The sequence below is a fragment of the Lepidochelys kempii genome, chromosome 28 (genome assembly GCF_965140285.1).
Source record: "Lepidochelys kempii isolate rLepKem1 chromosome 28, rLepKem1.hap1, whole genome shotgun sequence".
NCBI classification, from domain to species: domain Eukaryota; kingdom Metazoa; phylum Chordata; order Testudines; family Cheloniidae; genus Lepidochelys; species Lepidochelys kempii.
In genome coordinates this window covers 2,282,312-2,302,244 of record NC_136407.1, presented here as the reverse complement: position 1 = coordinate 2,302,244, position 19,933 = coordinate 2,282,312, and the positions used below count along the sequence as shown (strand labels likewise).

The following is a 19,933-nucleotide window of genomic DNA, read 5'->3' as shown; positions in this document are numbered from 1 at the left end:
AAAATGAATAGGGGACTGGGGCACATCACTTACGAGGAGAGACTGAGGGAACTGGGGTTGTTTAGTCTGCAGAAGAGAAGAGTGAGGGGGGATTTGGTTGCAGCCTTCAACTGCCTGAAGGAGGGTCCAAAGAGGATGGAGCTCGGCTGTTCTCAGTGGTGGCAGATGACAGAACGAGGAGTAATGATCTCATGTTGCAGTGGGGAGGTCTAAGTTGGATATTAGGAAACACTGTTTCACGAGGAGGGTGGTGAAGCACTGGAATGGGTTCCCTAGGGAGGTGATGGAATCTCCATCCTTAGAGGTTTTCAAGGTCCGGCTTGACAAAGCCCTGGCTGGGACGATTTAGTTGGCGTTGATCCTGCTTTGAGCAGGGGGTTGGACTAGACACCTCCTGAGGTTCCTTCCAACCCTGATCTTCTATGATTCTATATTGGATCCTGTCCCTGGCAATGGACCCCGGGGGGCAGCCCAAAGGGGAAGTGAGGGGGTGACGCAGAGCCGGGTGGCTGAGGCAGCTAGCGAGAACGAGGAGGCTAATGGCCCAAGCAGGACGGCAAACCACAGGGAATTACAGGTACGTTGGAGGCAACGTCTCCTCTGCTCAGCACGGCTGCGGAGGCTGAACAGCAGGGGGCAGCGATGCGGACGCAGGGGCGGCAGAACTAGCCCCATGAACACACTCTCCCCAGCAGGCGGAAATCTAGCCAGCAGGGCGCAGCGTGGGCCTCACCTTGTCCCAGTACAGGCGGAGCTGGCTCAGCCATTCGAAGGACGTCACGTCCATCAAGCTGGTCTTGTAGAGCTTCTCTATGACGTCCCGCGCGTGGATTTCCACCGTCACCAGAGCAACGATCTTCAGGCGCATGATCTTGGTCAGGTTGCCCCGGATGGCCTCCGAGTATTTATTCAGCAGCGACACCTAGCGAGGAAACGGCCAGTGGTCGGGGAGCCCGCTGTACCCGCCCAGTGCGCACCAAGGGGGTAAGAAGAGCACCATGGGGAAGCCCTGCTGCCAGCGACAGGGCAGGGGAAGATTCCCCATCTGAACACACCGATCGGGGAGAGGGAGAAAGTGTTTGAGTGACTGTATGAACTGGGTACGACTGTGAACAGGTGTGACACAGGTGTATATGCACAGGAACATGACAAGGTCCTCTGCAAGCGAGAGCCAATGTACGTGAGGGCGTGTAGTAGTGAGCAACATGCGAGTACGCGAGCGTGCCCTGGAGGGCCAGTGACTGCGTGCGAATGTGTGCATGGCTGTGCCACGCTCTCCCCTTCACCTGCTTCTTCTTCATGACCTTGAGGAATTTCTTGTCCCCTCGCTCCTTGCAGTTGGCCAGGCACTTGGTGACGTCCGTCGTCCACTGGATCTGGCTGGCAGTGATCACCATCTGCAAGAGACAAGGGGTGGGGTGGTGGAGGGAGGGGCACTGGCAAATCCCCTCTTCCCCAGCCCCCCCAAGCTGTCAGTTCTGGGGAGCCGCCTGCCCACAGACCTCCAACACCCTAAACCTAGGAATGACCATTCATCCTGGGCCCCACGTCCCTCCTCCTCCGCTCAGCCTGATCACTTCTGCACTTAGTGTGCCTTCCCCCCAGCCTAGGGGCTCTGAGCACTTTACCCAGGGGGGTCAGGGTCACTGGATCCCTTTTACGCAGGGGAACACTGAGGCCCATGCAGGGAAAGTGATTTTCCCAGCTCTGGCAGAATGAAATCCAGGATATGGAGCCCAGCAGTTCTAATTCCCTAGTGCCTGCTCTAACCCCTCCTCAGAGCTGGGGATAGAACCCAGGAGTCCTGGCTCCCAGCACCCCCTCCTCTAACCACTAGCTCCACTCCCCTCCCAGAGCTGGGACGAGAACCCAGGAGTCCTGACACTCAAGCCTCTGCTCTAAAATTCTGAACCCTCCTCCCTGTGTTCAACTGAGTGGCTGGGCAGAGGCCCACCAAATTCATTTCACGGATGACCTGCGCCCATGCAGCGTACCAAAGGCCTGATCCAACCCACGTCAATAGAAAGACTCCCGCTGACTTCAGTGGAGCTGGATCAGCCCAGAGGCCACCCCGAGCCGCTGCCCCATCTGTTACCTGTCCGGCCCACTCCTTCACCCACTTGTCCCTTTTCGTCAGCATCTTCTTCAGGGCCAGGCGGCAGTTTCTCAGCAGCTCCTTCAGGGTCCAGCGCATGGCCCGCTCCACGTCACACAGCCACTCCTGGGAGGCAGGCAGACGAGGGGCTGAGGGGACATCTACACTGCAGGCTAGTTTCAGTAACAGCACCAGCGTAGCCCTGGCAGCAGGGCTCTGGCACAGGCTAGCTGCTTGGGTGTCAATCCAGCTAGCTAGTCACCCCTCTGACTGCCGTGTAGACAGGGTTTGGGACGGGGCTGGGAGCTATCCTAGGCTCTTTGCTCTGAGGGGAGTGATGGAGCTGGAAGGGGAAGAGGGGGTTTTCCCGGCAGCACCCTCTGCGGGACAAGGCAACCCGATTCCTTAGTGCCAACGTCATCTCCCTCTCAAAGCGGAAGATGCTGACCCAGGGCCTGGAGCCTGGGGGCAGAGGGGATTTCACAACGCAGGGCTGGAAGGGGAGAGGGGCTGGCACCCGCAGCCGGAAGGCTGCCGCAGACCCCGGAGCGGGAGTGATTTAGAATTGGATCGTACCGGGGCTGCAAGCCAGCGGAGGTGCCCGAGGATGGGCTGGTGCATGCGGGGCATAAGGGGAAGACACTCCGCTGGGAGAGGCGCCGTAGAAGCCGGCCGATGCTCCCCCACGGTGTCTTTCCCACCCGCCCCACCCACGCTTCCCGCTGCACCTCAGCCCCCATTTCCCCTCCCTCATCTCCCCCCTCTCACCATGCCCCCATGAGCCTGAAACAGCACCTCACGGCTGCAGTGCACCCACTGCTGAGTCAGAGGAACCAGGATTGGGCCCAGGACGGGCTACCCAAAGCCCCAGCTCCCACCGCCCAGAGCTGGCCCAAAGAGCCCTCACCTCCACGGGCCCTTCCAGCAGCACCGAGTGGACGAACTCCACGTACTCCCCGTCCAAGGAGTACATGCCCACGGCTTCAGACTTGTTGCCCATTCCCACCTGAGGAATGAAGAGAATACTGATGCTCCGCCCATCCCCAGACCATCTCCGGGTGCCTCACGGATTCCCATGCTCCGGGTGAGGTGGGCATCAAGATCAGGGCCCGAGGGCGGGCCAAAGGAGGGGAAGGGGCTTGGGGGCTCAAACTCAGAGGGGCTGACAGCTGGCCGTACCAGGGCAGAAGCTGTCCCCTTCTGCTGTAACCATACGATCACGCTCCCCATCCAGAATCTATTTAGACGGGTTCCCTCATCCGGCACTGAGATGCAGCCGCCTCCGGACTGGGATGCATCAGCTGTTTATAGAGGGATCCCCAGCATTGTTAAACAGAAGCGAAGGAGAATCCCCCCTCTGGATGAAAGGTCCGGGGGCTTTGTGGGAGCCAAATTGCACCACCCAGGTTGGGATTTAGCCAAGACTGCGGGGTTGAATGGGGAGAAGGACCAGGGGCTCTGCACAAAGCAGGAGGAGGCTGGGCCTGGGGCTGGCTCCGGACCTTCTGGATTTTGAGGGACTTGATGTTGTCAAAGCACTTCTTGAGGTGGGGCTGGACGGCCTCGGGGTTGCGCGACTGGCCCAAGATCTCCAGCAGATCGTCGTTGGACAGGAAGTAGAAGCGGGGGAAGATGTGGCGCTTGGTCTCCAGGTACATGTCCAGGGATTTCTGGATCTCCTCCAGGGCACCGTTCATCTCCACCAGCTTGTCCAGGAGGCCTGGGGGGAAAGCGCCACGGTCCCTCTGACTCCTGCTGGCCCCACCCCAGCCAGATCACATGGTCTTCCCTCCCCGGCCCTCAGCAGCAAGGTCAAGGCCTGGCCCTCCCTCTCCAAGCCTGCCGAATGCTGCCCTGGTTTGCTTCCCACCCCAAGCATGGAACAGCCTCCCGCTCCCCTGAACCCACTCCTTTCCATTCCTGATCACCACTCCCCACCCCCATGCGGCTCTGAGTCACCCTGGCAGATCTTCAGGGTAGGAGCCCTGTTGTCTCCTGGCATCAGCCCTAGGTGCAATGAGTTTGACCAGTCTCAGCCCCAGACCTCAAGGTGCTGCAATCTTTCATCTTGCAAACAATGGCCTCGCTTTCCATTTTAACGAGAAAGGGGCCAGGAGCAAGATCGAGCCTTTTAAAGGGCGCTGCTTGCGCCAAGTGCTCTTCTGTTTAACCAGCAACGGCCCCTCTTGAGCCCCGCACCCCGCTCCCTGCAGCACATGCTAGGGACCCGGGCTCAGCACTGACTCAGAGGAGAATGACCCCCTCAGCCCCCACCCCGCTCCCTGCAGCAGAGGCCCCTAGCGCCACGCGCCCCAGACTGAACCTCCAGTCTCTCTCCCCAGGGCTTAGAGCCCTAGCACTGCGCTGAGGTCAGCGCTGATTGAGAGGGGAGCGCCCCCTACTGAGCCACCACCATGCAGCACTGAATCTCCTTTGGGGGCCTCCGAGCCAGTTACTCACAGACTCATGGAAGATTTGGGTTGGAAGGGACCTCAGGAGGTATCTAGTCCAACTCCCTGCTCAAAGAAGGACCAACCTCAAATGAATCATCCCAGGCAGGGCTTTGTCAAGCCTGACCTTAAAAACTTCTAAGGAAGGAGATTCCACCACCTCCCTGGGAAACCCATTCCAGTGTTTCACCACCCTCCTAGTGAAATAGTGTTTCCTAATATCCAACCTAGACCTCCCCCACTGCAACGTGAGACCATTACTCCTTGTCCTGTCATCTGCCACCACTGAGACCAGCCGAGCTCCCTCCTCTTTGGAACCCCCCTTCAGGTAGTTGAAGGCTGCGATCAAATCCTCCCTCACTCTTCTCTTCTGCAGACTAAACAACCCCAGTTCCCTCAGCCTCTCCTCGTAAGTCATGTGCCCCAGCCCCTGATCATTTTCGTTGCCCTCCGCTGGACTCTCTCCAATGTGTCCACATCCCTTCTGTAGTGGGGGGCCCAAAACTGGACGCAATACTCCAGATGTGGCCTAACCAGTGATGAGTAGAGGGGAATAACCACTTCCCTCCATCTGCTGGTGATGCTCCTACTAATACAGCCCAATATGCCGTTGGCCTTCTTGGCAACAAGGGCACACTGCTGACTCCTAGCCAGCTTCTCCTCCACTGTCACCCCTAGGTCCTTTTCTGCAGAACTGCTGCCTAGCCAGTCGGTCCCCAGCCTGTAGCGGTGCCGTGGATTCTTCCATCCTAAGAGCAGGACTCTGCACTTGTCCTTGCTGAACCTCATCCGATTTCTTTTGGCCCAATCCTCTAATTTGTCTAGGTCACTCTGGACCCTATCCCTACTCTCCAGCGAATCTACCTTTCCCCACAGCTTAGTGTCATCTGCGAACTTGCTGAGGGTGCAATTAATCCCATTATCCAGCTCATTAATGCAGATTATGAACAAAAACGGCCCAAGGACCGACCCCTGGGGCACTCCACTTGATACCGGCTGCCAACTAGGCATCGAGCCATTGATCACTACTTGTTAAGCCTGACGATCTACCCGGCTTTCTATCCACCTTTAGTCCTACTCCTATGGAGCAGACTCCCCTCAGGAACTAGAGACGAGAGGAGATCACAGCTCTCGGAGGAGGCCTAGTGGCAGGAAACAGGGCCTAGACTGGGTCCGGAGCGTAGAGCGGGAAGAGGCAGCTGGCTTGTGGCTGGGGTCCGGAAGGAGTGGAAGCAGCAGCTACCTGGGTAATGCGTCCCACGCAGCGCGTTGTTATCCTTGTTCAGTCTGTCCATGATGGTCTTCCAGCTGGCGTTGATCTGATCAAAGGAGGCCGACTCCCGGGGCAGCTGCTTCCGGATGTCTTCTCCCAGGAAGATGTTCTGTGGGGGGGATTGGCAGCGGAGAGAGAGAGAATGGCCCAGGAGCATTCTGCCAGGCAGGCTGCTCCCCAGCCCAGAGACCACCATGGGCCGAGCCGCTGAACCCTGAGCCACGGGCCACTGCAGCCCAGCAACCTACCGCCAGAAGAGCCCAATCCCTGACCAACGCTCTGATCTGACCCCCGCCAGGTCCAGGGGACAAAGAACCAGGCGCTGGCCCTCCTGTGAAAACTCTGCAAAGCTGACTGGTGGGCAACCTCAAATGAATCCCATGCCTAGGTCATGGCCAGGAGGGAGAGAGGGGGAGTGAAGGCAACACATCCACGCTGCGTCCAGGCCCTGCCCATCACCAGCGGGGAAGCCTGGCCCTGCATGTGGGCCCGTCAGCGAAGCGGAGGGACGCTGAGCAGGGGGGCTCCTCACCTCCAGGTACATCCACTGCCTCTGCACAGTCAGCACCATCTCGATAACCTCCAGGATGAGCGAGAGGCAGCGCTCCCAGCGGTCCACCTCCTTCTCAAAGGGTTTGACGAAGCGCGAGGCCTTCATGGTGGAGAGGGAGACCTGGTTATCCTCCAGTGCCTGGAACACCTCGTCCGTCCCCCTGCAGGAGCCAGGCAGAGGTCAGTGGGAGGCTGAAAGGCCTGGGCATACAACAAGCAGAGCGGCTACAATGTGCCTTTGGGGGCACATGGCCCGTGGCCCATTCTGCCCAAGGCCTCTCTGCAAAGGCTGCCCACAATGGGGCCCATTAGGATGGCAGTTCTGTGCTGTGGGCACCTGTCCTCATATGACGCCCCAAACTCATCTCATGTCAGGGCCACAAAAGACACCACAGAGAGGAAAACCTTTCACTCACCAGTGAGCTGGGGCTGGATTGAAGTTAGTTCCCTAGAGGGGACAGGCCCCGTGTCCCATTCCCTGCCCCCATGAGCCAGCCAGTCCCTGCCCTGGAGCCAGATGGAAGCCAGTGCCCTCCAGAGAGGAAAGGACATGCATTTCATTTCCTGACCCTCTGAGCCCCCACCTTGGGGCTGGATCAGAGTTGGGGCCCCTAGACAGGAAAGCCCCCATATCCCATTCCTTGAGCCAGCCAGTGCCCTGAGACTGGATTGGAATTGGTGACCCATAGATGTGAAAGGCCCCATATCTCATTCCCTGACCTCTTAAGCTACCTCCTGCCCCACATCCCTGGCTGATGACAGCTGGATGGAACCCACTTTGGGGTCACCTAAATCCATCCCCTTGGGGAGGTGGGGGTTAGGTTTCACCCCTCCACTTGGCTGCCAGGGAGCCTCCTGAAGACAAGCCTTGAGAAGAGTGTGAATGCCAAGGGAGGGGCACTGTACAACGCTGAGGCCGGGGAATGGATTGTTGGGTGGGGAGACCAGCTGCCATCTCGAACTGGTAATAAGTCAGGGATCAGTATGTCCTCGAGCCACGCAGACTCAGAGTCAGATATTCCTAGGTCAGAAGGGCCCATTGTGACCCCGTCTGCCCTCCTGTATTGCACGGGCCACAGGACTTCCCCAAAACAACTCCTGTGTGACCCAGAGCAGATCCTGCCCATCTCATGGAAAAACTGCCAGGCGATGTAGAATCCACAGCACCAATGGTTAGTTCCCCAGGCTGTTCAGAACGTCCACCTTATTTCCAGTCCCAGTTTGTCTAGCTTCAGCTTCCAGCCACTGGATCGTGTTAGACCTTTATCGAGGAGACTGAGGACCCCTCTAGCAAGTATTATTTCCCCACGTAATTATTGAGGGGCTGGGACCAAGTCACCCCTTCACTTCTCTGTGTGAAGCTAAGCAGATCGCGCTCCTCGAGTCTCTCACTAGGGCATGTTTTCCAATCCCTTAACCCTTCTCCTGATTCTTCGCTGACCCCTCTACAACTCATCAACATCCTTCGGAGCTGTGGACACCAGAGCTGGAGGACTCAGTATCCCAGCAGTTGTCTCACCAGTGCCACATCCAGATGGACCAGAACCTCCCGACTCCTACATGAGATTCCTCTGTTTATACGTTAGCCCTTTTGGCCCCACAGTCACACTGGGAGCTTACGCACCACGACCCACATCTCTTTTACAGAGTCCCTGCTTCCCAGGAGAGTCCCCCAGCCTGGAAGTCTGGCCTGCGTTCTTTTCTCCAAGACGTACGAGTTGACATTTGACTGTGTTAAAACACTCACTGTCTGCCAATAATCCAGATCACTCCCTGGCTGTCCCTTGTTCCTAGTCCCCCTAGACTGACACCAGTTTCTCTCTCTCTCCCTTCAGGCATAAACACATTTTCATCACAGAGCTGAGCAAGCTCTTTGCTTCCGCACTACAGACAGCCATGTGCAAGCCATGCAGCTCCCAGGTATGAACTGAACCACTGAGGGACACCCCTGCTGCAGCCAGCAACTTCAGAGGTCAGGACGTCCTCAGCAAACTCGCTCCCTGCTAATAAAACTGGGTTAGTGAGAAAGATGGATGGGAAATCTAAAGGCCATGGCCTGCCCTGCTGTTCTGATCTTCTGGAATGAAAGGAAACCATGCTTAGTGGATAATGCTGGGACTCAGGACTGCTGGGTTCTGGCTGTGGAAGAGGACTGACATCTAGCAGTCAGAGCAAGGTGGCTGGGAGCCAGGACTCCTGGGTTCTATTCCTGGCTGCGGAAGAGGAGTGGAGACTAGCAGTCAGAGCAAGAGGACTGGGAGGAGGACACTCGGGCTCTATGAGGACCAGGGGAGCGTGGTCTGGTGGTTAGAATGGGAGCTGGAAGTCAGGACCCCGAGGTCCTAGTCTCAGCTTTGGGAAGGGAAGAAGGTGTTCAAGGGAGGGTCTATCTAGCTGTACTCAGACAGAAAGAGAAACAATTAAATAAACCCCTGGCTAACCATGGCGCCTTGTTAATGAGCAGAAGTCACCCTGCCATGCTCAGCTGCTTGTCTATCCAGGAACCCTGCCCACCACATCTCTGCGGCCAGTGCTGCACGGCAGACCTTTGGAAGCCCTACCTGAGTCGGTGGTGTCCTTTGTCCTTGTACGGCACGATATCTAGCAGCACGACATCCCAGGTCTTGGCGATGGCTTGTAGGGCCTGGGCGAAAGACAGGGATGGGCAGCATGAAATACACAGGGAAATCTTAACACAGTGGCTGGGGCTAAGGCCAGAAAGCAGAAGCCATGTGTCTAGTGTCAGAACTGAGCTGGGAGTCAGGGGGCCTGGGATCTATTCCTGGTTCCGGGCGGGGAGGGAGTCATGATTCCCAGGTTCCATTCCCAGATCTGAGATGGGAGGCTAGAAAGGAGGAGGGGAGCTGAGACCCCTGGGTTCTACTCCAAGCTCCGAGCAGGAACATATCGAATAGTGAGTGGGAGTCACGATTCCTGGCTAGATGATCGTTGGCAATCAGGACCAAATATGATAGTGGGATGGCGGTGTGGACTGTCCTGCTAAGATCTGGGCAGAGACATTCAACAGGTGCTGAAAAAGAGCCGGGGAAATGAATGAGGAAAGAGGGATGACAGACAGACTCTACCAGCTCGATAGACAGCTCTTTGGAGGCCGACGCAGAGATCTCACTGATTTTCTCCACGTGTTGATCCAAGCCGAGCTCCACAATATTCTCCAGCCTGAAATCTTCAGCATCCTGGTCAAATGTCCTGAGGACCAAGTCCTTCACCTGATCCCAATGCCTGCAGGGAAACCACCAACAGCATTAAACCAGGGAATGGACAAGCCCTCTCTGCTGATACACCAGGATCAGTTCTATCCCCTTCAATACAGAGACTTGGCCAGCCCCAAGAAAGGAAATCAGATCGCTCTCCACCACGGAAATGGAGATGTTGACATGGTCAAATGGTTGGACGTTCCGGGATAGGAAATGAGACGAGTTGGAAGGGGCCTAATGTGGATTGCTCCAACTGGAGAGAAGTTGAGGGGGTCGAGGCTACACTGATATGGGCATATTCAGCAGAGACCGGGGAGTTATATCACTTGGACGACTTCAGTGACTGTGGATGGAAGAAAACTAAGGGGGAGAGCGAAGCCTCGGTGCATGGCCCAGATATCAGCAGACCTCAAAAGATCAATCTGCACTGATATGGGATCACCAGCTTTGGAAGAAGGCTATAAATGTTGCCAACCCTGAACAGGGAAGTGGCAAGAAGGAAGGAGAAGAGTTCTATGCCCTTCAACCCCCGAGATCTCTGTTCCCAGAGCATGCAGGGAACAGCCCCCACCCCGTCCGGTACCCAGGGCCCAGCTCTGGCCCATGCACTCCCACAAGCAAAGTGAGGAGATAGAGGGGACAGATCCTCACTAAGTGGCTCTAGGGAGGCTGCATACATTTCTAGGTACTTCAGCAGCACAAAGATAAAGACAGTGAGAGGAAATTCAAAGCGGAACAACGGAACCAGTCCTGGGGAGCGAGGCTGGGAGGGACGGGGCTATCTCTGTGGACCAAAAGAGAATGCAGCAGGCTGGACTGCTTGCAGGCACCTAAGGACTGATTGGAGCACAGCTCCGAGAGCTGGGATGAAGGCGATACTGCAGCCTTAGCGGCCAATGGGTTATTAACCAGCGCTCATGTGTGGGCTTGTTTGAAGGGGGCCGCACGGCAGGACACTGGAGAAATAAGCTCTTCCTCCTTCCCAACCAATTGCGGCCTCTTTCCCACCGCCCCACGTACACACACCGCCCACCGGGTGCAGGCGTGGTGTCGTGCAGTGAATCACCTGTGTTAGGCAGGAGAGGAATTCTCCCTCGCCAGCTCGCTAATGAGCATATGTTCGTGTGGGGCTGACAAACGAGGTCAGAGTCCAGCCCCTTTGCTTTAACTCCCCAAGGAGGTGCAATAACCACATGGTAACAAACCAGCTGTGCTGGCTCAGTCCTCCAAGGAAACAGACTCCATGTATTAGCCACACAACACGCAGAACTGAGCACATGGCTAGGACACCAGGAACAGTCAATCGCAATCTAGCAGCTAGAGCTCCAGGGTTCTAATCCCACTCGGGGAGGGGAGTGGGGTCTGGTGGTTAGATCAGGGGGCTGGGAGTCAGGACGTCTGGGTTCTCTCCCTGGCTCTGGGAGGGGAGTGGGGGCTGGTGGGTTAGAGCAGGGGGGGCTGGGAGCCAGGACTCCAGGGTTCTATTCCCCAGCTGTGGGAGACGAGTGGGGTCTGGTGGTTAAAGCAGGACGTTAGGACTCCTGGGTTCTCTTTCCTAATGGTGAAGGGAAGTGTAGTCTTGGGGGGGGAGGATGCTCTCAGGACTCCGGGGTTCAATTCCCAACCCTACCACTCACTCTCTGTGATCTTGGGTACATCCTTTCTCTTCTCTGTGCCTCAAGGGAACAGCAAATTTCCCGTGTCACAGAGGGGTTGGGAAACTCCTTTCTTAAATGTGTGCTAAGGTGTGCGAGCTCCTCAGATGACAGGAGCTAAGGAAAGGCAGAGGACGATTCATTCCCGCAGTGGGATCCTGCCGCATCACACACAGATCCAGGGGCGCAGTATCCCGTATATTACTCCATGGAGGAGCAGCTTTCAGCCACTCTCCAGAGGGCAGCAGAGCTTCTCCAATGGCCCAGAAGCTTGGGCCAGCAAAGCGTGTGCAGAAGATGCCCTAGGATGAGCCATACCTACCTCTCCCGCAAGGCCGGGTTCCTGAGGTCTGAGATGAGGGGCATCGTCCTCTTAAACTGCTCAACCTTCACCTTGGAAGTCTCGATAATTTCCCAGTCCCGATCCTTTGGTTGGAAAGGAAGCAACGCCAGGTTTGGGGGGGGGCTCAGCAGGGATGAGGGAATACTCATTTCGACGGCCCCTTGACACACCTTTGCCATGCATCACACCCACCCCCCAGAACTTCTTGCACAAGTGATCACAACCCCAATGGGCTGCTCTGGGTGAGCCTCTGCACCACGTCTAATGAGGACAGGAAGTGGGGGCCCTGCAGCCGCACCGGTCCTATTGGTCCTCCCAGCACAATCCCACAGTGCCCCTCCAATGACCTCCAGCTAAGGTCTGCAGGAGCAGGGTGCAGAGCACTAGGAAAGGCCCCCTTCTCTGCTGTCCCCCAAGTGCCCCGGTTCCCCAACTGTCGCCCTCCAAAGAGCCCTTCCCATACACCACAAGGGGACCAGCAGGCAGTGCCGGGCCTGGGGAGCCTCTCTCTTACCTTGAGCTCCCGGCTCAGCTTGTTAAGCTTCCGGAAGAGTCCATAAGCCGTGGTCTCCATCACCTCCGTTTCAAGGGTCTTGAAGCTTCCTGTCTTCCACTCGTTCCAGTGGTCTTCCCACTCTTTGGTGATCTCCCACACCTGCTGCAGGTAGTCCAGCTCCTGCAGGGCACCGCACAGAGAGAGCTTAGCCACAGCTGGAAAGACACTCGGACCCACTTTCCTGCCAGTCCAGCAGGGGACCCCCTTCAGCTGGCTACGCCCCCCACTTCCCAAGCGCGGGGTAGTGCGCCGACTCTGGGGGCTGGATGTGGATTTGCTCTCAGGCAGCAGCAGTACAAGCATGATCCCTCCAACCTACCCCCGGACTGAGCCTCATCACTGCCCCCCAGGGAGGAGAGGGGAGCTCGGGCCTTGGAGGCTGCCATGCCGTGGAGGGGTTCCCACCTTCTCGAGCTTCTGCAGGTCTTTGGAAGCAGGCTGTTCAATTTTGAAGATGCCCAGGTTGGAGCGCAAGGTGCTCTCCTCATCCTTCATGGCGGCCAGCAGCTGCCGCATTGCCGCGATCTGCTCCAGGGCCGTCTCGCAGTTCACAGCGCTGGTGAATGGACCTGCGCAACAAAGAGCTCAGCGGCTTCTGCCCATGCTGCGCCACTTCTGGCTGGCTGGGCCATCGGCCAGGGACCCTTTCCCTGCGCTTGGGAGACATCAAGGGCGGCTGAACGATGAAGCGATTAGAGCATGGAAGTGGGAGCCTGGCTCTGGGAGGGAAGTGGGGTCTAGTGGTTAGAGTGGGGGGGGGAGGGTTGGGAACCAGGACTCCTGGATTCTGTCAGTGGCTCTGGGAGCGGACCGGGGTCTGGTGGGTTAGAGCAGGGGGGGCTGTGAGTCAGGACTGATGGATTCTGATCCTGGGTCTGGGAGAGGAGTGGGGTCCAGTGGTCAGAGCAGATGGAGCTGGAAGGCAGAATGCCTGGGTTCTATTCCCAGCTCTGGGAAGGTAGCAGCGTCTAGTGGGTTGCACCGGGGGCGGGGGGGGGGGCTAAAGAGTCCTGGGTTCTATCCCCATCTGTGGGTGGGGAGGGCAGTCTGGTGGTTAGAACAAATAGGACTAGGGGGCAGGACTCCTGGGTTCTATTTCCCGGTCTGGAACAAAAGTGGGGTCTAGAGGGTTTGAACAGATGGGGCTGGGAGTCAGAATTTCTGGAACCCTACAGAGCATGGTGAAAGTCCAGCAGTGCTCAGGTTCCTGAAGGGTTGTTCAGTGAGCTGGGGAGAGGAGGTACAGGACCATGATTTACAAGAGGACTAGAAAAATTAAGGGACTTACTAGAAGGGAGGGACATTAGATTCAAACTCACTAACTGTAAATAGCTCAATCTACTGAATCAGTTTCTGCAAACCTGGCTTGTTCTCTAGGTCTCACTGAGATCTAGAAAACAAGTCAAATATGGTGCTTCTAGCACGACCAATTTTCAAGTTGACTGAGGCCTCTGTTCTGTGCATGGCACCACCACGCACCTTTGGTGCCAAAATCCTGCAGAAGGACCTGGGCCTTTTTCTTGAAGTCATCCGCAGAGTGGATCAGGCCCGTCTTGAATTTCTCCTTGTGTTTCTTTAGCATGACATCGCTCTCCTGAATGCACTGCTGGAAGGACAGCCACTCAGAGTTGAGAACTCCCAGCGTCTGCAGCACCTGGGACAAGGGAGAGGGAGAAAGACGAAAGTTGTGTTATCCCTCCAAGATTATCATGGCTTCAAGGAGAAGGCTGGGCATGGTGAGGTCCAGAAATGTGGCTAGGATAAATAGGAACCTCCTCCCCTCCTACGGCACAGGGATCTCATCAATTTCCCTGGAGCTGGGCAGGACTCAGGTAATTTCTACAAGTCCTCATTCATCGAAATCTCTGCCAGTTACGGTAAAAGCTTTTTTATCCAGCATGTTGGGGGAACGAGGGGTGCCGGTAAGTGAAAAATTCCGATGAACTAAGTGGGAGGGAGTTTGGGTGTGGGATGGGGTGCAGGGAAGGAGTTTGGGTCAGGAGGGGGCTTGGGACAGGGAGTTGGGTGCAGGAGGAGTTTTGGGATGCCAAATCCAGGGGGCGCTCACCTCGGGCAGCTCCCCGCAAGCAATGACCTGTCTCAGCTGCTCCTAGGCGGCGGCACGGCAGGCGGCTCTGCGTGCTGTCTCCACCCAAAGGCACTGCGCCCGCAGCTCCTCTTGGCCGCAGTTCCTGGCCAATGGGAGCTGTGGAGCCAGCGTTCAGGGCAGGATGGGGGCAGTACAGAGCCGTCTGCCGCACCTCGGCCTAGGAGCAGCCGGGACAGGTTGTCACTTGCGGAGAGCCAGGTAGGGAGCCTGCAGACCCCGCACCAACCAGATTATAAAGCGGACTTTCAATGAAGATTTGACCAGGAGGGGATTAAAGATTATTAACCACACAACCGGTGCAGCACAGCGGTGGCACACCGGCCACAAACTCCCTGGGGACAGGCAGCAAAGAAGAAGGGGTGGCTGGAGCTGTCTTTGGAGAAGGGGTTGGGAGCCAGTGACGCTGGGGGTGTGGCATGAGCTGGGGCACAGAATGGGCAGAGAAAAGGGAGGGGCGGGCAAATGGAGCAGGGGGTTGGAGGGAGGGAGATCACAGGGGTAGACGGGCCAAAGAGGCTGAGCAGAGGAAGGGAATGGGGATGAGATCCCGGAGGGAGCAGGTGGGAGATGATGGGGGAGAGGAGAAAGTAGAGCTGGACATCTGGGAATTCACAGCAGGGATCTGCAGGGATGGAGGCTACATGACCTCCTTTGCCTGGATGGAGAGAAGGGCTCAGATCCTCAAAGGGATATATGCTCCTAATTCCCACAGAAGTTAGGTGCCTAAAACCCTTTGGGGTCTGGGTCAGCATGGCAGGGGCCACTCAGGGTCCGCGTCCATACTTACCCCCTCGTCCACGGCCACTTCGTATTTCTCCAGGATGGCAAACTGCTCGTGGATGGGCGGGATCTGCCCCTCTAGCTTCGGCAGCTCGTGCTGCAGGGTGTCCAGGAGCTGCAGGCTTTGGCCCAGTTCCTCCAGGGTCTGCGGAGGCCGGCTGATTCTGTGGGCCAGAGCGGGGAAGAGACCGAGTGAGACAGGACTGGGTCAAATGACGAGGGCTCTCTTGTGCCTGCGCTGGAAGACCCAGGGCAGCCTGTTATGCCACGCTCTCCACAGCTGCTCTGCTCGGGGAAAGATGTTTGACACCCCATGGCAGGACTGACACTGCGAGCCATTGAGGCCAGGGCCTAACCCTGTGGAACACTGGTCCTCTCCATGGGCGCCAGCAAGGGGTCCAGTCCAAGCCACGGTGGGGGCCCTATTTAACAGCAAGGTTCTGCTCTGGGCAGGGGCACTCCACACGTAAGCTGACAAACCTCGGAACCACAGAAGGGGTGAGATCAGGCCCGGAGAGGGGATGTCTCTGGGGTTTTGCTATTTTCCCAGCTCTGTTACTCTCAAGTGCTTTAAGAGTAAAATCACTGTGGTTAAGAAGTTCCTCTGCTGAGCCCGTGTTCCTCGCTTTCCTGCCACGTTTCTCTCTGAAGGGGTTAAACTAGAAGCCCAGAATGCCCCCTAGATGGGGCTTTGCAGGACGGGAGGGCTTGGCTGGACAACGGCATCCCATGTCCCAAGAAAGAGCATCAGACAGGGCCCGAGAATCCCAGAGCTAGAAACAGTGACTAGACTCTACCCAGACCCAGCTGGCATGGAAGCACGTGGGACCCAGAGATGGTGACTGTATAGTGGGTAACTGGGCCAGTCTGTAACAGGAGAACTCGCATCAGTGGGGAGAAGGGAAGGCCAGAGGAGAACCTGCCCAGGGAGAAGGGCATGGCCCTGGGCTGTCTCTGCCCCAACCAGCTGGGGCGTGGGGTACAGGTAATGGGGCAGGAAGGAGGGGGCAACATGATCTCTGCCTGTCCAGGGAAGGCCTCACTTCTCAGCATTCTCCTGGAGGTAGGTGTACAGCTCCTGCAGCCGGGTACTGGCCATCTCGTTCAGCAGGTTGGTGAGCTTGTTCTGCCACTCGTTGCAGTGCTGGACCACGGAGAACTTGAGGTGGGAGCAGTCGAGCAACACAAACTGGATGCTCAGCACCGTCTCCTCCTTCTGCACATTGTTGGCCACCTCCATGTACCTGCCATGCACATACACAGACAACTGCTCAGTGCAGAGCAGGAGGGCTGAGCTCTCCGCCGCAACGAAGAACCCCGGGGGACTCTCTGCATGGAGATGACTAGTTGGGATTAGTTCCTTCACTGGAGACACTTGAATTCACACAGAATGGATCAGAGGAGAGAGCTCGTCAGATCTTTCCCACCTGAGCTGGAGGTGCCTTGTGGAAAACCAGTATGGCACTAGGGGGCGCGGTGCTGCAGGGAGCTCGCTCTCTCCTCGCAGTCAGTGCTGATGCCAGTGCCCCAGCATGGCACTAGGGGGCGCGGTGCTGCAGGGTGCTCGCTCTCTCCTCGCAGTCAGTGCTGATGCCAGTGCCCCAGGATAACGCTAGGGGGCGCTGTGCTGGAGGAAGCAGGTTGAATGGGCCCCTAGGGGGTGCTGTTCCCTCAGAGGCAAGGCTGACACCAGTGCCCCAGCATGGCACCAGGGGGCGCTGTGCTGCAGGGAGCTCTCCTTGCAGTCAGGGCTGACGCCAGTGCCCCAACATGGCACTAGGGGGCACTGTGCTGCAGGGCGCAGTGGAGTTAACTCAGTAGCCGAGTTCTCCGTTTTCACCCAGTACGGCCCCCCCAAACTCCTGCCTGGTGCTAGGAGATGCCGTTTGTTGTATGAGCCATGATACAGAGGCCATGCACCCTCATGCTCATTAAAGACCACCTGGGCTTATTGGGAAATCAACAGCATTTGTAGCTCCCAAGTGAGCAGGGTGGAGCCAGGCCACAGGTTTGGGGACCGGGGGACCACAGTGAGATTGACGGCTGCCATGTGCGGGTTCACCAGCGCAGCTCCATGCCTAGCTGCAAACTGTCCAAGTCTCCTGCTATGCCAAGGGGCCTCCTGTTTACAACCAAAAACCTCCCGACTCATGAATTAATGTCATCTCCCGCATGAAACAGCGTCCATTGATGCCAACTTCAAAATTCAGCTACATTACCCAGGATTGCATGCATCAGCCACACATGTGCACCAGCATAGGCCGCAGAGCTATGGGCACCCGACCCCTTTATGGCCAGGCCAAACTCGAGTGGAGCTGCGGCCCTGTGCCAGGTCACAAGACCATTCACTCAAATTTGTCCTGGCTGCCATCTCAAATCTCCTTGAAATGACTCTGAAAATGTTGGTCAATATGCCTAGATGGCAGCATTTACTACTTCCAAGCCATCCCTAGCCCTTTGTGCTTTAACCCTCGTGCCAGTCTGGTGTCCTAGCAACCTGATGATTCCCGGGGAAGGTGATGACCCATAATGCATCTGACCAATTGTGCAATGCTATCCCAATCCTTCCTGAACCCTGCAGTGACCAGTTGATGCCCTGATCAGAACTGATCACTAGTGTCATTCCTTACATTTCTTCCCTAACTCACAGGTGCTGTCGTGTAATCTACGTGGCGTAAATCTATTGAGTTGAGTTAGGCTCTAGATTAACCTATCAACCAGGGCTAGATTCCAAAAGGGACACAACTGAATCTAGAGGAAATAGATTTAGTACATTTTATCAACGAGATTAGATTTTAGATTTGATCAGAGATTCGTGGAATATAATCTCATCCAGCATCCGGATTCGATCCAATGTAGTAGACAGAACACTTGGATAAAGAAAGCCTAATTGCAACCAAGAGCAGCCCCCTGGGACTCAGTGTGAGATACTGACGTTGCCTCAGGCAAAAGAAGCATTTAATAAAGGAGCAGGGAATGTTTCATGGCGATGCAAGAGGAGCAACCGCTATTAGGAAGGAGAAATTCGCTCCCTCCAAACGATTTGTTAATTGAAACGTTTTTATTTCTTTGCTCCTGACTCATCCAAGTGAGGCCAGCAGGTGGAGGACAGTTCCAGCCCCGAGGGATCTTACTAAATCTTCCTGACTGTTCCATTAATTAATTCCCTGTCTACAGGTCACTGGAAACACGAAGCCAAACTTTATTAAACAAGGAAACCAAAAATGGCCCCAGAAGAGCCAGATGAGGGGCAGAGGCAGAGAGGGGCACCCGGCTCCAGAGAACAGGCAGAGATGGATGGGGAGGCAGCGTCCCTCCCACCGTTCTCTAGTTTTGGATCCAAATTTGCCTCCATCCTGCACTGAGCCTGAAAACTGTGTGTCAAATGCTGAGTCAGCATAGCACACGGGACGGAAAAATGCAGCTGGTGCTAAAGAAATTAATCCTGCATCACTCCTTTGAGCAGCTGGTTTTCAAGTGTACCTCGTTCTGGGTCTTTGTTCCACCTTCTGGCTCACAACTGGGCCGTGCCAAGGTGGGGGGCACGGATCACGCTGTGGAATCTCTCTTTCTGGTGCTGCTATAAACAGCCCTCAAAAGGCTTTCGGGGCTTTAATGGTAAATTTTTCTATGCACTGTTGAAACACATTTGAGGAAGTGGAGAGTAGAAAGCCCATAAGCAGCCTTGTAAACTAAAGTATTCCACAGGCAAAAATGCAATTGGTTTAGGGAGCGGTTATACTGTAATAACAGCTGACTCCAGGGCTCTGCTCACAGCACGGCTCTCTCCTGACCTGCTTACAGCATGATTCCATTGCTAATCATTTGTTATCTTCCTTCGGAGACTGAGGAAAGCAAACCAGAACTGTCAACCCACATACAGGCCTTAACTGCGTGAGTGCCCGATCTCACGGCTGGAACCTCTATCCACCCTCAAGCCTTTAGTGCTTTTCCTCCATCCCAAAGCGCTTTACAAAGGAGGGCAGCATCTTTATCCCCATTTTCCAGATGGGGAAACCGAGGCAGAGAGGTGACCTGACTTGCCTGAGGGCGCCCAGAAGGCTAGTAACAGAGCTGGGAAAAGAACCCAGGTCTTGTGAGTCCCAATCCGGTGCCCCATGCACCACAGAAGAAAGGCTTCCGATCCCATTTACCAAATCCCCTAAGCCAGCCACTTGTAGCTTACAGAGCTCTCAACGCGATGCCTGCAGGGAAGCTATAAAAAGGATCTGATTGTCTGTGTTTCTCTGACTCTTAAAAAAAAATAAAATTGCTTGCGACATTTGCATGTAAACAGAATTTTGCTTTCTTAAGAATTCAGCTGCTCCTGCTGCTTCCTCTCCCGTTCACACAGAGCTGAAAGCTAGCCACCTCCAGGGAGGGGCACGGCACCGGTTTACCAGCACACACAGCGGTGTGCCATAACACTTTCCAACAGGAAGTGCAGGCAATACCTCTGCGGTTGAAACAGCAGGGGAGATTTAGGGAGGCAGAATGGAACCGCTGGAGTTGGGAACGGGCCAGCACACTGAGGTTAATGCCCTAACTCTTGGGAAAGGTACCAGGAAATCTTTAATGACCACAAGCCGTCAGAGCTTTAGCTTTATATTGGAGCTGAAATCTCGCCTCCCGCACGGCGTGTCCCTAGCACTATGCTGGGGGGGATTGGAGTCAGTGCTGATTTGTAGGGGAAAGGCCCACACTGCTCCCTGCAACACCACACCCCTGGCACCTCACAGGGATCAGTGCTGTCTATGGGGAGAGCACCCCCTACCTACCAACCCACCCACCCACCCACACTGCTCCCTGGCACCTCACAGGGATTAGTGCTCTGTGGGGAGAGCGCCCCCTACCCACCAACCCACACTGCTCCCTGCAACACCGCACCCCTGGCACCTCAC

The 19,933-nt window shown here is 56.2% G+C and overlaps 1 protein-coding gene across 1 annotated transcript in view; it reads right to left on the bottom strand.

The window, feature by feature from the left end:
- Nucleotides 1–19,933, bottom strand: part of DNAH2 (dynein axonemal heavy chain 2) — a 109,671-nt gene that overhangs the window by 56,322 nt on the left and 33,416 nt on the right. Inside the window, 15 exon segments of the mRNA XM_078850877.1 lie at nucleotides 734–922; nucleotides 1,287–1,397; nucleotides 2,096–2,221; nucleotides 3,003–3,101; nucleotides 3,598–3,815; nucleotides 5,789–5,927; nucleotides 6,351–6,531; nucleotides 8,932–9,014; nucleotides 9,457–9,613; nucleotides 11,566–11,669; nucleotides 12,101–12,262; nucleotides 12,548–12,711; nucleotides 13,622–13,796; nucleotides 15,040–15,196; nucleotides 16,076–16,276. Of these exon segments, the coding sequence (XP_078707003.1) occupies nucleotides 734–922; nucleotides 1,287–1,397; nucleotides 2,096–2,221; nucleotides 3,003–3,101; nucleotides 3,598–3,815; nucleotides 5,789–5,927; nucleotides 6,351–6,531; nucleotides 8,932–9,014; nucleotides 9,457–9,613; nucleotides 11,566–11,669; nucleotides 12,101–12,262; nucleotides 12,548–12,711; nucleotides 13,622–13,796; nucleotides 15,040–15,196; nucleotides 16,076–16,276 (2,266 nt within the window).